Source organism: Bos indicus, chromosome 19, assembly GCF_029378745.1.
Source record: "Bos indicus isolate NIAB-ARS_2022 breed Sahiwal x Tharparkar chromosome 19, NIAB-ARS_B.indTharparkar_mat_pri_1.0, whole genome shotgun sequence".
NCBI lineage: Eukaryota > Metazoa > Chordata > Mammalia > Artiodactyla > Bovidae > Bos > Bos indicus.
In genome coordinates, this window is record NC_091778.1 from 40,725,937 (window position 1) to 40,743,563 (window position 17,627).

The 17,627-nt window shown below is 36.4% G+C and overlaps 1 protein-coding gene across 2 annotated transcripts in view; it reads right to left on the reverse strand.

Moving 5' to 3' along the window:
• Positions 1–2,861: 2,861 nt before the first annotated feature.
• FBXO47 (F-box protein 47) overlaps positions 2,862–17,627 on the reverse strand; it is a 28,430-nt gene continuing 13,664 nt past the window's right edge. The window contains exons 7-11 of one of the 2 annotated variants that reach the window (XM_019982415.2): positions 12,825–13,001; positions 11,526–11,672; positions 10,323–10,465; positions 8,000–8,159; positions 2,862–7,340 (exon numbers count right to left, since the gene is read on the reverse strand). In XM_019982415.2, the coding sequence (XP_019837974.2) occupies positions 7,228–7,340; positions 8,000–8,159; positions 10,323–10,465; positions 11,526–11,672; positions 12,825–13,001 (740 nt within the window). In that variant the 3' untranslated portion in view covers positions 2,862–7,227. The remainder of the gene's footprint in view (positions 7,341–7,999; positions 8,160–10,322; positions 10,466–11,525; positions 11,673–12,824; positions 13,002–17,627) is intronic. The other variant, XM_019982417.2, reaches the window with a different exon arrangement.

The following is a 17,627-nucleotide window of genomic DNA, read 5'->3' on the forward strand; positions in this document are numbered from 1 at the left end:
AGTTATCTGGAGTCCTTGATGTAACATTTCCCACTAAAACATTCCTCCAACTCTGGCATAACATGTGTTTCAAACTAAACTTTGTACTTCAAGTCAAGAGAGCAGCTCTAGGTCCTTTCGTAGGTAAGTAGGGCAAGTGTCAATATTTTGGAGTGGTCCAAGTTACACAGTTAATTATGGTAATGTAGATCTTCATGGTATATATATAGTCTCTAACCAGGCTCCCTCTTAAGTCTTTTATGAGGTCAAGGCTATTCAGTCTGTATCCATATCGTTTCAGTTGTGTCAGAATCCTTGCAACCCTATGGGCTATAACCTGCCAGACTCCTCTGTCTGTGGGGATTCTCCAGGCAAGAATACTGGAGTGGGTTGCCATGCCCTTCTCCAGGGGTCTTCCCAACTCAGGGATCAAACCCGCGTCTCTTATGTCTCCTGCATTGGCAGGCAGGTTCTTTACCACGAGGGCCACCTGGGAAGGCCATACACAGTTGATATGACTAATCAATTCAGTGAAAACAGTCAGCCAATTTCAGTTATACACCAGTGATATTGGGCACAATATACAGACAGATCATATTTTCAATAACTTGCAAAATATTATGGTTTTAAAAAATAAATAATTACATTTTGGAAGAAATTTTATGACTTTGTGCCTATATCCATGCTATGTCAGTTTATAACTTGAGTTCTCCTGTGCTCATTTCGGTAAAAGTTTCCTAAATTTCACATTTAAATTATTTGTGTATCGTCATCCTAAAATAATAAAACCCTGCAAAAATTACTTTTGTAATATAAGGTTTTCTTTAGATCTTATAAATCTGTGCCACAGGGCAATCATGTCCTATAAAAATGGGGTTGAACATTTACTACATATCAATGTAGTAAAAACATCTCTAAATAATGCAGATAACTTAAAAAATTAATTGGTATAAAATTGGCATAAAATTAATTGGCTAAGAATCATTATATTAATACTTGTTTTCTTGACTAAAAAAAATAAGGGGTTCAAGTGGAAAATAATGTATTTTATGTTAAGAGAAAGAACATATTTTAGGAAACAGTTAAACAATAGGAAGACATTAATAAATGTTACTAAGTTGGAACTACCTAAAACTCATTGGGTATTTTTTATAAGAAATCCAATCCAAACTTTCTGAATTTGAAACTTGGCATGACATGATTTATTAAACCTCAGAAAATTTGTCTTCTTTTAAAAGGCTTAAAATTAGCATTGTTCAAACTTTAAAATCCCTTAAAAGTATCACTTTCGGGCTTCCCTGGGAGCTCAGAGGTAAAGAATCTGCCTGCCAGTGCAAGGACATGGGTTTGATCCCTGGTCCGAGAAGATCCCACGTGCCAAGGAGCAACCAGGCTTATGCGCCACAATATTGAGCTTGTGCTCTGGAGCCTGGGAACCACAACTACTGAGCCCACACACCCCAACTACTGAAGACCTTACACCATAAAGCCCATGCTCCACAACAGAGAAGCCACTGCAATGAGAAGCCTGTGCACTTCAACAAAGCATGGCCCCTCACGTGCTGCAACTAGAGAAAAAGCCCACTTAGGAACCAAGACCCAGCACAGCCAAAAATAAACAAAACTGAATTTTTAAAAAGCATCATTTTAACTTTACATTATCTTTTAGAAATGATAATGGCTTCCCTGGTGGCTCAGAGGTTAAAGCCTCTGCCTGAAATGCGTAAAGCTTGGGTTCGATCCCTGGGTCAGGAAGATCCCCTGGAGAAGGAAATGGCAAGCCACTCCAGTACTCTTGCCTGGAGAATCCCATGGAGGGAGGAGCCTGGTAGGCTACAGTCCATGGGGTCGCAAAGAGTCGGACACGACTGAGTGACTTCACTTCACTTCACTTCACTTAGAATTGAGAATTTCCCTTAATAAAGTACTTAAGCATAAAGTGGGAAAATTATAAGTACTTAAGCATAAAGTGGGAAAATTGTCTTTGTAAACTGTATGCTTGGCTTTATCACAGACCAAATGTTTAAGCCTAGAATGGCCTTTTCTAAGTTAGCTTTGCTTCCATATATTTTAAGTAAAAATAAAATCAAAGTCATATATAAAGGGAGAGACAGAAAAAAATCATTGACACAATTTCCATTATAAACTAAAAACAACTGCCAAGGCAGACACATTTTTTAGAAATATTTAAGAACTTCTTTGTTTTAAAAAACACTGTAAGAGGAAATTGCAGGTAATGCACAATAATCACATATTTTGTTGTTTGAAACTGGTATTAAACTATGACAACTGCAACTGTAGTATTTTAGCAGTAACTGGAAATATCAATTGCTTGGGAGTGAATTAAACAGCAAATAGTATAGAATACTGTTCTGCTTATAGATTTATTATTCAATTTGAGTTGTTGCTAATAAATGAATTTATACACAAATATTAAGCATAAAACACATATAGTATATAGCTAATTGAAGCATTATTTTGTATTAAAACATTTAGTTTTTTGATCATGGTAGAGCTGTAATTAACAGCTTAAATTAAAATAAGTTCTTCCACATGAAATAATTTAAAGGAATTACATAACAAATATTTTATAATAACTATAAATGGAGTATAATCTTTAAAATTTGTGAATCATTATATTGTACATCTGTAATTTATATGTTATACATCAACTTAAAACATTTATTTTAAAATACAAAAAAAATTTTAAAGGCATTACATGCTCAGTGGTTTGCATAAAGACAAACTCTGAACAAGTTAGAAATGTTTCTAATTGTATTTTATTAACATTAATAAATAACAAATAAAATTTAGCAAATATGTATCAAAGACAGTTCACCATAAATACTTTAACAATGAATATTTTTCAATTTTGTGCACCTTTAAGAAAGCAGTGATCTTAGAAAATCTATAATTATTAATCTTTTTAAATGTAAAAAATTTTCAAGGGATAAACTTTTTTTTAAGTCTAGTTAGTTGAGGAATTTTCTGGAGTTGTATTTGCTTTCTTGATGAAAAAAATGTGTTCTTAGTCCTCTGGGACTTTTTTTTTAACGTAGGAAAGATTGTCCAATACAGCTGTCTTTCGGGTCATCTTTCCTGTTAGTGATGTCTCAATAAGCCAAGGAGCATATGTCCATCACCTGATCTCTTACAGGTTTCAGAGCTGCCTGCTAGTGGAACTGGTAAAGGAGTCCTATTGCTAGTATGGTATCAAATAACGGAAGAAGTTTTTGTGGGAGCATTGTGTTTTTATCCTTTACAATATTGACATGCAAATCTGTAATCATATAATTGAGTATTATTCACTTAGGCAATTGCTATGCTATGCTAAATCACTTCAGTCGTGTCCAACTCTGTGCGACCCATAGACGGCAGCCCACCAGGCTCCCCTGTCCCTGGGATTCTCCAGGCAAGAACACTGGAGTGGGTTGCCATTTTCCAATGCATGAAAGCGAAAGGTGAAAGTGAAGTTGCTCAGTCATGTCCGACTTAGCGACCCCATGGACTGCAGCCTACCAGGCTCCTCCATCCATGGGATTTCCAGGCAAGAGTACTGGAGTGGGGTAGTTAGGCAATTAACTCTTGAGTAATCATCACACAAAGAGGCTCATGTTTGCTTTTTATTGACATAATGTGGTTTTTCCAGTTACACCTTTTACTGGGCACCTCATGCTTGCTGTAATCTCCAAAGGTGAATAATTATCCTGGCAATAAAATATTTTGTTATTAATAGAAGAACTGGAAGCACCAAGTAAGCCATGAAGGGATGGATAAAGTATAAAATCATGTGCCAACTGTTCATCTTATGGAGAGCCACCTCATAAAACAATTGCTTGAGCTTCCCAAGTACAGTATGTACTACACTGTGAAGATGATAAAGTTGAGGGGTCAGCACAGCATGAGAAGGAATTATCTAAAAAGGTATTAATGATAAAAGTTCTATAGTTTCATAAGGCACAGAGTATTTCTCACAAGATATAAACTTTAGTCTCTAAGAAAATGAGTGTCATTAGATTGTTATTAGTGCTATGTGGTATGATGTCTATGTTTAGAAACAATCAGATCAGATCAGATCAGTCGCTCAGTCGTGTCCGACTCTTTGCGACCCCATGAATCGCAGCACGCCAGGCCTCCCTGTCCATCACCAACTCCCGGAGTTCACTGAGACTCACGTCCATCGAGTCAGTGATGCCATCCAGCCATCTCATCCTCTGTCGTCCCCTTCTCCTCCTGCCCCCAATCCCTCCCAGCATCAGAGTCTTTTCCAATGAGTCAACTCTTCGCATGAGGTGGCATAGTAAAGATAAATATGATGATGTGTTGTTAAGCTTGTCTTCTAGTGGAAATAAAAACCATCCTGTAAATCAAGCTCAAAAAAGACTGAGGAAACCATTATCAAAAGAGGAAAAAAGCTAGAAACCCAGGTACAGGATAAATTATCTGACCTGTTGACAATTTACATCATTATTTTATCATGACTGTTCTAGAGTGGGTTAGAAGTGGACAGTTGCCCACTGTTTTTAGGCTATTCATTTTGCAAATGCTCCCTTTTTGTGGTGATATGATTGCCTCTACCATCACTTAATCATCAATACTATTGATAATAATATATACTTTTGAAAGTTAATTTCCCACTTTAAAATTTGATATCACATTTCATTGCTGATGACAAATGTATTCAGCAAAAAAACTGCCAAGTTGAGGAAACTGCAATTTTGGTCTCAAAGATTATCTATTAATAATCAAATGAAGAATTTTCAGTTTACTTTTTATTGGTAACAAGATGATATCATTTATTTACTGTATCCAAAGAATGAATCAGATTTTCTTATGTTCCAAATTTCTGGGGAGGATGAGATAATAATCTCACAATTATTAAGAATAACAAAATAATGTGAGCTAAAAAAAATTTGCTGCAGCAATCACGTCAGGTGAAGTGTATAACACAATTCACAGTCCAGATTAAAAAAAATATTTTAAATTAAACCATTATTCTTTTGTAAACATGCTGAAAATAACTGCTGTGGAGACTTGGATAATTCAAGAAATCAAAGCAATTTCACAATGTTAAATTTCTTTCTCTAAGGCAATGAACTTAACATCCATCTAGGAAATATTTAAAATATTCACTATTTATATGAAAATTTTTACTTAAAATTTTTTTTCTTTTTTCCCCCATATAATCTAGTATTCTCAATTTGGAATCACCAGTGTTTGATTAAGAAATGGATTAGGCTTTCCAAAGCACGTATGGAAAAAAGAGTGAGAGAAGGGGGAAAAAAAGCTAATTAAAGTGTTATTTTTATATTCTGGTATCTGACAACTTTTAATCCTCATAATTTAGTTGTGGGTGAATCCTTTTTTTTGGGGGGGGGGTGAATCCTTAAATTGAAAAGAAGAAAATGAAATCAGGATAAAAGAAAGAACTTTGTGCATAAATATACAAATACTAGACTCTGGAGAAAAAAATTCCTGCTACTGATGGAATTAGTTGGACAAGCCATCAAAGAAAGGCAGTTAATTTCTGACCCCTCAAAATAAAGGTAAGTCTTTTTGCTATTAAAGTGTAGTAAAATCTTGTTACAATTCATATTTTCTCAACAATTTTCACTCATTCTCAACCCTATTAAACCTCTTAACCCTCTTGTCGAACTTGAGAATTTCCCACAATTTCTATCCCAATTCTGTGGGTAATTTCCATATCTTCTAGTTTTTCTTTCCTTCATCAGTTCCAGAGATGATTTAAAATGTCAAGGGCTCAGGAAAAGAAAGTCAGCCTCTGAGGAGTCCAGTGGGAAAGGGTGTATCTTCAGCAGAAGTAAAGTGATCAAACCCAAGGAGAAGAAAATGGGAGATCCAAGAGGGCTCCAGCATTATTTCAGCTCATTGGGCACTATTTTTTCTATTTTAATAGTAAGAGTGATGGTTGCAGATACTAGTCAAACTGAAATAGTCCTGGAGCTTCTTGGAATCCATTTACTTGAGTGAAGATAAACCTCACTCTCTCATGGATTGCTGGAACCATTCATGTTGGAACCATCAAGTCCTAGTATTTAAAATAAGGAGAAAAGCTTTAGGAGCAGAATAGCTACTTTCTTTCACTTTATATTTTCCCTTACTTGCAGTATTTTACTCAAATCCCCAGGAAAGAATAAAAGATGATTTGATTGTGTTAAGATAATATATGCTGCTGCTGCTGCTGCTAAGTCGCTTCAGTCGTGTCCGACTCTGTGAGACCCCATAGACGGCAGCGCACCAGGCTCTCCCATCCCTGGGATTCTCCAGGCAAGAACACTGGAGTGGGTTGCCATTTCCTTCTCCAATGCATGAAAGTGAAAAGTGATCCGACCCTCAGTGACCCCATGGACTGCAGCCTTCCAGGCTCCTCTGTATACCTTCCTCTATTTATAGACTTTTTTAGATTATTTGTCTTAAAGAAGGACTTATATGTGTGTTTGCGCATGTGTGTGTATGTGGTATACACACACACACACATGTATATATACACATACATGTATGGATCTGTATATACACAGAAACATACTTCCTTTGGTTTTTGATCCAAAAAACACAATGTTCTCTGTGAAAGTGAAAGTGAAAGTGAAGTCGTGTCTGACTCTTTGCGACCCAGTGGACTGTAGCCTACCAGGCTCCTCCATCCATGGGATTCTCCAGGCAAGAATACTAGAGTGGGTTGCCATTTCCTTCTCCAGGGGATCTTCCCGACCCAGGGCTCTAACTCGGGTCTCCCACATTGGAGGCAGACGCTTTAACCTCTGAGCCACCAGGGAAGTTTCTTGAATGTTCTCTGTAATCCTATGCAAAGAGGTGGTAAAAAAAAAAATATGATTTATATCTGCACAATCCAAAACATCATACTGCAAATCATAAACATCCTAGGCTATGTCTATACAATCTAAGCAAAATGAACATAGACACACTATTTGGGTGTGCTCTAATTATGTAACAGAATTTTCTCTTGCTTTGGAACACTAATGTTGCATTTAGCTTGAGAGGCACAGCTTGTTTTCTAGAGAAATCTCAAAACATTCTTGGGTTTGCCTGTAATTTTTATATTAATAATGATTTAAGCAGTTGCTTCTAGAGTTTTATGCAGCTTTTAAATTCTTATGTTACTTAGGTGATAAAAAGTCCCAAGGATGCTATTCTTTGAGTGTGGAAAAGTAACACTCTTCTAATCGTTAGTTCAGTGAGGTATTCTCTAACTGCAAAGATTCTGAGTATTTAGGAAGGGAGAACATTCATGGTCAAATACAGGACCTCTTTATGGAAGCTAGCCTGAGCCTGCACAAGATGGAATAAATTCATAAAGCTTCTGTCGTCGTCATCACCATCTCCTATGCCATACACAGGAACAGACATAGAGAAAAGAAAATGACAGTTAAGTTTCTAAATATATGATTTATTCAAAACATACATATTATCCCTAATACTGTGTAACAGAAGACTAGTTAGTGATTTTCATTAAGTTAGATGTTAACAACTGAAATCATGGAATTACATTAAGAGCACTGAACTAGAAATCAGAAAAAAAATATGCTGGTCCATATTTTATTGCTTCTAACTTCATGACCTTGGGCAAGTCAGGTGATTTCTCTAAGCCTTAGTTTTATCCTTGGCAAATTAGGGTTAATTATCATGTTTGCCACCTAATAAAACTGTGAAATAATATAATGTGCAAACTATACAAATAAAGGATATTATTATGATGGTTATAATAGTTGGCCAAGTAAACAGGTTAAGATTTCTTGCTGTGCAGAATTATATTGGTTCCTTTCAGAGCAGACTCTTCAACTTTATGTTTTCCATTAAAACCAATACCAGATTTTAAAAGTGACAATACTAGAAACTAAATATATCTCATGAAAAAACTAACAATGACTGATTTTTCTATTCTTTGCTTAGAAATAAAGGTCTACACAGAATTATATTTGTCTTAAGGGAAGACTAACATGCATTTCACTCACACTTGTGTACCATCTATGTGTATACTCACCAGACATAACTAACTGTAGCATTTCCATTATAGCACATGCAAATGCATCTGCCACACTCTGCAGGAAGTTATTTCTTTCCACTGGAGTGCTAAAGACTTTACAGACTTTTTGCATCATTTTAACTGCCCAATCCATGCAGTATAGTTCTTTCTCAGATACCTGGTTTAGACATACAAACGATTGTGGTAAATTTTCATGTGAAGAAAGTTGTAGAATTTGAAAATAGTACTAACAATAACTGTTTATAAGTTTAACATAATTTAATAACCTAGTATGTTGAGTCTATAAATGGCAAATGCTCTAATATCTAATACTCCTTTGCTTTCAAATGGTACAAATTTTATGGGGAAAAAAGCATGAAGTAAATAAAAGCCTGGTTCAAGATTATTATAGGATACTGTTAATGCAAAAAAATAATATTGAAAACAATTACTGGGAATTCCCTGGTGGTTCAGTGGTTAAGACTCTGTGCTTCCACTACAGGGGGTATGAGTTCTATCCCTGGCTGGGGAACTAAGATCCCACATGCCACACGGCCAAACAAACGCCAATTATTAAACATATGAAAAAAAAAGGCTCCTGCTCATTTACTCATTTATTCAGTAAGTATTCATTGAGCACATGCTAAGAGCTGGGGATACTATGGCAAACCATAAACACAAGGCCTGTATATTCAAGGGATCCAATGAAGGTGACAGACAAACAGGCAATTTCAATAGGCAAGAGAACTCTATGATGCTATTAACTTTCCATCTTGAGACTAGAAGGAATATTTCGCTCTTATTTAAAACATAAATAAAATGAGGATTACATGTTTTTAGCTAAAACTGACTGAAAGGAAAAAGGTTGATTTACTAACATTCTAAATGGCAAATTGTTCACGTAGCCAAATAACGTACAGCATGAAAATAAACTATATAATAATATAACCAAATAATGTTAATCTGACAGGAGAGATTTATTGACTACTTATTATGTATAAATCACTGTATAAGACATTGTGAAAGAAGTAAGTGACACAGTTCTGGATTTCAAAGAGTTTCCCTATTTAGGGAGACAATTACCTCACAAAGATAGTGGCTTAAGAACACCAGTGGTAAATGAAGATAAACAGAAGACAAGTCTGAGGCGATTTAGAGAAAATTAGTGATCAGAGTTGAGATGTTAACCAGAGAAGGCTTCTCCACCCCTAATGGCTTCCTCTCCGTTCCTTTTGCTAAAGTGAGACCAAAGTCACCTTCCAAGAAGTAAAACTGACAGTGTCGCCCTGCTTCCTAAAACATGTCCGCAATGTGGCTGCTGTGGTTCAGGCTCCGCAGGTCTGCCAGGCCCCTCCCTGCCTGGCCCCTCCCTTCTTATCTAAACCCACCACCTCCTCCTCTTCTGCACATTTTCCCCTTCAGAAATCATACTGAGCTGCTTATAGTTCCCTGAAGACAGCCATGCAATTCCAATTCTCTCTCTTTTTTTAGGACATCTGCTTATTAAAATAAATATTTACATTGAGAATACAGTTAATTTGGTAGCTTTCTTCATATTTTCACATCTTTTAAGAAATAATTATTTACTTATTTAGTTGTGCCAGAGCTTTGTTGCGGCGCATGGGATCTAGTTCCCTGACCAGGGACTGAACCCAGGCCGAGGCAGTGACAGTGCTAAGTCCTAATTACTGGACCACCAGGAAGTTCCCACACTGAATTTATTTATACATACTTTGATACCTCTTAAAAGACTGTGAGCAGCTTTGGTCAGGGATTTGTTCTACTAATTTCCATAGTCCTAAAATCTCACACAGTGTATGGCCCATAGTAAACACTCAATTTGTGTTAAATGAATGGACATTAAATATATTTTTTAATGTTTTATTTTAAAAAACATTTTAACTATATAAAAGTAAAGAGAATAGTATTATAAACCCTTAGTATCCATTCTCCAGCTTCAGCAATTACAAATCTTGTTTCACTTCTACCACCACTCACTTCCACATTCTCTCCCTGATGCCCAGGAAATATCCTGGAGCAAATTATATAGGGTGCTTTATTTTTTTTTTAATGGAATCTAAGGGGAAAAAAAGGATATAACTTGGCAGAGCTGTATAATGACAATCCTGATATGAGATATGGGGAGAGGTTAATATAAGGAATGTCTCCAAATATGATAGTTTTTATATAAATTAAAAATTTTTAAGTATATATAAAAATATACTTAAATACTTATTTTTTCAAAATGTTTTGTACATATTTCAGTTCCTTCATGGCAGTTTCTTGGTAGGTCAGCTATAACGTTAAACAACTTGCTAGAAAAAACTTATTTTTTACTTACCAAAGCCAAAAAGACTATCAGCTTTGCCAGTTCAATGGTGCGTCCATTCACAGCTTTACTAGCCATGAAAGTGAAACAGATATTGTTCCCACTTAGGATTAGGAGACGTGCATTATTCTCCAGAAGCCACTCACGAGGAACCACTTTTATTAAAGGAAAAACAGTATTTAATGAGATATTACATAATAGCTATAGTAAAGATCATTAAATACATGTAATATTATATCACTTTATTGGAAATACAGTTAGTGTCAAAGGAGAATCTTGGAGAAAATGCTTTAGTTTTCCAGTTACAGCCTTTACGAGGCAAAAGAGATTATTGCCAAGTCACAGTGACTCTCACAAATGTACTAGTTATATAGTCAAAGCATTTCTCCCACAAAGGTCAACAGACAAAGTGGTCTAATCTTGGGAAAAGAAATCTTGAGAACTTTAAAAATCTAAAGGATGATGCAGGAATGGGAAACATTGTTTCATCTCTCCTGTACCAAATGGAGAGGGCTTTCCTCTTTTTTTTTTTTTTTCTTGAGGGCTTTCCTCTTATGCAACATTAGGAGGTGTTTCTGAGAACTTGCAAAATGGGAATAACTAAGATCCAACCAGTCCATTCTGAAGGAGATCAGCTCTGGGATTTCTCTGGAGGGAATGATGCTGAAGCTGAAACTCCAGTACTTTGGCCACCTCATGCAACGAGTTGACTCATTGGAAAAGTGTCAATTGGAAAAGAAATCCCTCTGATGCTGGGAGGGATTGGGGGCAGGAGGAGAAGGGGACGACAGAGGATGAGATGGCTGGATGGCATCACTGACTCGATGGACGTGAGTCTGAGTGAACTCCAGGAGTTGGTGATGGACAGGGAGGCCTGGCATGCTGCGATTCATGGGGTCGCAAAGAGTTGGACACGACTGAGCGACTGAACTGAACTGAACTGAAGCTAATAAAATAATGAAACTTTCAAATAACAACAACAATGAATAATATCTATAAAATTGACAAGGAAAACCGAAGGAAAGTAAATTGATTATATGCATTCTCTTCAAAAATCAAAAAGTGATTTCTGATAATAAGTCATTTGTTTCCAATTGAGTTGTATGTATAACTTAAAAAAAATTTTTTTAATTGCTTTATGTCCTTACAATTTTATAACTGTATTCTAATAATATGTTTCTATTACTCTATGCGGTAAATTTTTTTTTTTTTTACCTGATAGTTCATCTACAAGACTGATAACATCATCTGCTGTCCATTCTTTGGTGCCTGTGTCATATAGTAATTTAATGGCTTCAGCCAAACCTTTCAGACAGGATTCATCTGTAGGTCCTTCTATCATTTTCTGCCAAACCACCTGTCCTGAATGATAATTGAAACAAAAACTAGGCTATGACAGAACAGTTGCTTCTCTGATAAAGATTATATGGATTATTTAAAAAGGAAATTGGATTGCATAATGAAATCCATTACTTATACATGCTACTTTCATAATGAAAGGTAAATTCTGATAACAGTATAAATTTTAATGTCTCTTACTGATGCAATGAAGCACAGCAACAATAGCTAAATGAAGTAAAGAAAAGGTAGTTTCACCAAGCAAAACACTGTTTATGGTTCAAAGATAATGTTATCCATAACAGAAATTACACAATTGACAAAAATCTTACTAAAATGAAATAAAACCTAGTGATAACCTTCCAAAAAGAGAGCATGCTGTATTTCAGAATCTTCCAGACACTTATATCAAAACTGAATAATCCAGTCAATTTTTTATTGTTTACCTATGACCAATTTTTTTTCTGAATTATACACACAAACAAAATTTGATTGCAGATTGGCTTCCCGCTGCTACGCAACACACTTTAAACTGGTTAAGTCCTGACATAATGCTGTGTGAACAAAAGAAATATATTCATCCAAGCAAATGTAGTGTAATGTAGTATAGAGTTGTATCCACTTTCGTTATTAAGAATGATGAGAGGTCTCTCCTTGTGGCTGCGGCGTGAGAGCACAGTATGAACTATGGCAGCTGGAGTCATGTATTAGTTGAAAGAAGTGTAGCCGAAACTATAACCAAAGGAGGCATTATGCTTCCAGAAAAATCACAAGGAAAAGTATTGCAAGCAATGGTGGTAGCTGCTGGATCCGGCTCTAAGGGAAAGGGTGGACAGATTCAACCAGTTAGCATTAAAGTTGGAGATAAAAGTTTTCCCAGAATATGGAGGCACCAAAGTAGTTCCAGACAACCAGGACTATTTCTTATTTACAGTGGTCACATTCTTGGGAAATATGTTGACTGAAATTGAAATGGCATCATGTGAAGCTGCCCATTCCACTGAAGTTCTGAAATCTTTCATCATGTAAATAATTTCCATGGTTCTCTTTTATAATAACTAATGATATCCAAAAAAAAAAAGAATGATGAAACTAAGCAGGTATAAAATGATGTTTCCTAAAGTAAAAGTAATTAACCAGCTTTGAAACATACATCCCTAAGAAATAGATGCTCACCATCTTGAGGAGATATAGGTCCGAAGATGATATACAGTAATCTTGCCTGATTCACCATTGGCCATGGTTTCAATATACATGTCAACCAAAACGCAGAATCACTTCGATGGGTCCAGTGATCAAGCAGTACATTCCTACAGAATAGTCTGATCCTTAATTCCAGTTTTCGGGCGCTTCCTATGAAGACAAATTGTAAAGCATTCTTCTTAGATTGATATGCATAATTGTATAGATCAAAGACATACATCATTAACATGCTTTGTACTGAGAATGTTACTTCATTTACTCTAAAAATTTTAGATTATCAAGGAACTACTTTTTAAAACAACTTTACTGGGATACAATTTACATACCATAACACTTACCAATTTAAAGGATATACAGTTCAACCATTTTTCAATATATTCATAGATATATGCAGCTATCACCAAGTTAATTTTAGAACATCATCATTACCTCAAAAAGAAGCCCTGCTCTTTTAACTATACCTCTCCCATCCCTCTGTCCTTTATCACCCACAGCACTAACCACTACTTTCTGTCTCTATAGATTTCCCTATTCTGAACTTTGATTTGAATGAAGTTATATAGTAGATGGTATTTTGTGACTGGCTTCTTTCCAAAGCATGTTTCCAAGGTTCATCCACATTATAGCATGTATCAATACTTCATGCTTTGTTATAGCCAGATAATATTCCATTGTATAGATATGCCACATTTTGTTTATTCATCCATTGATGGTTGTCTCTACCTTTTGGCTATTATGAATAATGTTGCTATTAACATTCATTTACAAGCTTCTGTATGAATATGTTTCTCTAGAGGATATACCTAGGAATAAGATTGCTTGGTCATATGGTAACTCTATACTTAATCATTTGAAGAACTGCCAGGTTGTTTTCCAAAGTGGTTGTACCATTTTGCATTCTGGCCAGCAGTGTATCAGGGCTCCAATTGCCCCACACACTTACCAACAATTGCTATCTGATGTTTTGGTTCTAGCCATCCAAATGGGTATAAAATGGTATCTCATGTATTTTTAAAAACAACTTTATTGGAATATACATATAATTTACATACCATATAACTTTAATGTATATAATTTAGTATATATAATTCAACAGTTTTTGATATATTACATTATTTTCTTAAATTGTGGTAAAATATATATAATCTAAAATTTGCTATTTTATCCATTTTTAAAGTATAAAATTCAGTGGCATCAATTACAATCATAATGTTGTTCAACTGTTATCACTCTTACCCTATCTAAAACTTATTCTCACCTCAAACAGAAACTCTGTGACCATTAAGCAATCACTCTCCATTCCCCTCTCTCCCCCCAGTCCCAGGTATCCTCTAGTCTACTTTCTGTTATTATGAATTTGCCTGTTCTAGGTGCCTCACAGAAGTGGAACCATACAATATTTGTCCTTTTGCGTCTGACTTATTTCACTTAGCATGTGTTTTCAAAGGTCATCCATGTTGTGGCCTATATCAAAACTTCACTCCTGTGAATTCCCTGGTGGTCCAATGGTTAGGATTCTGTGCTTCCACTGCTGGGGCCCAGGTTCGATCTCTGGTAAGGGAACTAAGATCCTGCAAGCCACATGGTGTGGCCATAAACTTCACTCCTTTTTATGACTGAATAATATTCCACTGTATATATATGCCTCATTTTGTCTATCCATTCATCTATTGATGAACACTTGGGTTGTTTCCTGGTTTTGGCCATTGAAAATAATGTTTCAGTGAATTCTGTTGTACAAGTATTTGTTCAAGTTCCTGCTCTCAATTTCCTTAGTTAGGTGCCTAGGAGTGGAATTACTGGGCCATATATAACTCTACATTTAGTTTTTTGAGGAATGACCAAACTGTTTTCCATGGTGGTGACACCACTTTACATTTTATATTCTTATACTACTTATGATCTACTTACTTGGACATAAGTGTAAATGGTAAGTCTACCAACACACCAAAAAAAAAAAAAGTGAAAGTGAAGTCACTCAGTCGTGTCCGGCTCTTTGCGACCCCGTCGGCTGTAGCCTACCAGGCTCCTGCCTCCATGGGATTCTCCAGGCAAGAGTACTGGAGTGGGTTGCCATTTCCTTCTCTAGGGGATCACTTCCTTCTCCAAGGGATCTTCCCGACCCAGGGATCAAACCAGGGTCTCCCACATTGCGGGCAGACGCTTCTGAGCCACCAGGGAAGCCCTCACACCAAGGCCATGTGTAAATAAGTATTTCTTGATGTGTTAAGTCAAGTGTCAAGTAGCTCAGAAGTTTAGAGGAGAGAGATTACTGCAGGTCTAAGGAGATCAGGGAAGATCAAGTAAACTGGGTCTTAAAGGATGAAAAGGAGACATGGCATTTCAGGAAAAAGAGAATGAATGAAAGGTATGAGGTAGAAATGTGTAAGAGGAATCTGTGATACAGAGCAATATCCCTGTGTCAAACTGATACAGAGAGTAGTAGGCAGTAAGTTTGGAAAGGTAGGTTGGGATTAGTATATGAAGAGCAGGATAGTTTGGACTTTATTTTGAAGATATCAATTGCTTAGTGTGCTTAGTTCCTCAGTTGTGTCCGATTCTTTGCAACCCCTTGGACTGCAGCCCACCAGGCTCCTCTGTCCGTGGTGATTCTCCAGGTAAGAATACTGGAGTGGGTTGCCATGCCCTCCTCCAAGGGATCTTCCCAACCCAGGGATTAAACCCAGGTCTCCCGCATTGCAGGAGGACTCTTTACCAACTGAGCCACCAGGGAAACCCAAGAATACTGGAGTGGGTAGTATTCCCACTACTGGAGAAACAGCTACCCTTTCTCCAGGGGATCTTCCTGACCCAGGAATCAAACCGAAGTCTCCTGCACTGCAAACAGATTCTTTACCTGCTGAACTACCAGGGAAGATTTCAGGAACTAATAAAGCTTTCTGATCAAGAGAAGGACATGATAAATTAATTTTGCTATTGTTTCACTGGGCTTCTATATCTGCCTTAAAAAATTCTGCCATGATTTGTTTCATAATGAAATATTTCAAGCTGACAGAAAAACAGAGATACTATAACAAACACTGTATACTGACCATCTAGTTTTGTCAAATCTTTTTGTTATATTTGCTTCAGAATTAAAAAAAAAACATTATTCATACAGTTAAAACTTCTTGTTTATCAGTCCCAATTCCCTTCTTCCCTAGAGATAATCACCATCTTGAATTGGGTTTTGTTCCTGCTGTATTAATCAGTGCTTTCTAGAGAAACAAAAGTAGCAGGATGTGTATATACACATAGGATTTGTCTTGCTTATGCAGATCACTGAAGCTTGTCAAGTCCATAATCTACAGGGTAGGCTGGCAGGCTCCAACAAGGTGGGGACTTCTAATTCAAGTCCAGTCTGCTGGCAGAATTCTTTCTTGTTTGGGGAGAAGAGTCATTTTCTATTAAAGCCTTCAAGTGATTGGATGAGGCCCACCCACATTATGGAGGATAATCTGCTTTACTCAAAGTCTACTGAGTTAAATGTCAATCTTATCTAAAGAATAATTTCAAACATCTAGAATAATGTTTGATTAAATATCTGGGTACCATGGACTATTGAAGTTGACACACAAAATTAACTATCATACCTCCCAACTATGTTCTTATATTTTTTTACATATGTATATAACCATAAAGAATATATAGAACTATTTTACATGTTTTTAATATGTATATAAATGGTACCATATTAAAAGTATTGTTTGGTAGGCTTTTCTCTCAAATTATATTTTGAGATTTATCCATATTAAAAATACACATGGCTCTAGTTAACTCATTTTAATTGTGTAAATATGCCACAATTCATTTATCCATTCTCTTGACAACAGGCATTAGGTTGTTGGCAGTCTTCCCTGTAATGCTCATTCTTATACATGTCGCCTTGTGCACACTGTGGGAGTTTCTCAGAGTGACAGTGCTAAATTATAGATTTCTTTTAATTTTTAAAAATGATATATTTCAGGTATATATAAAGGTTTAAAGAATATTATAATGAACACCTTTGTATCCTCCACCAGTTTAAGGAATAAAATATTATTAATATGGTTGAAGACCCTCTGAGCTCATCTCTTTCTGTAATTACAGGCCACTTCTGCCTCACTATTTGATTTAGTGTTTATCATTCCCTTACATCTCTTTGTCCTCTTTCTACAAGTAAACACTGCAGTTTATTTTAAAATACACTTTAGGAGAAGGCAATGGCACCCCACTCCAGTACTCTTGCCTGGAAAATCCCATGGACGGAGGAGCCTGGTGGGCTGCAGTCCATGTGGTCCTAAGAGTCGGACACTACTGAGCGACTTCCCTTTCACTTTTCACTTTCATGCATTGGAAAAGGAAATGGCAACCCACTCCAGTGTTCTTGCCTGGAGAATCCCGGGGACGGGGGAGCCTGGTGGGCTTCCGTCAATGGGGTTGCACAGAGTTGGACACGACTGAAGCAACTTAGCAGCAGCAGCAGCAGCCCCTTCTTCTTGAGTAAACGAATCTGCAGCATTTTTAGATAAGAAAATCCTGGGTTCCATCCACAACTCTGCAGCCTCCTAATTAGATGACCTTGCCAGTCACCTAACTGTGGATGTCAGTCACCTTCCATCCCACTTTCCCCTACACTGACACTCAGAAACTTGAAATATCCTCTCTTCACTTTATGGTCATTGATAAGAACATGGAAGTGTTCCTAGAGAGTTGTATTTAAGCTTTTTGCTGTGAAGCATTTTGTACAATCAAGAAAAATATATTTCTTATGCCCTCAAATATATGTGGTACGTA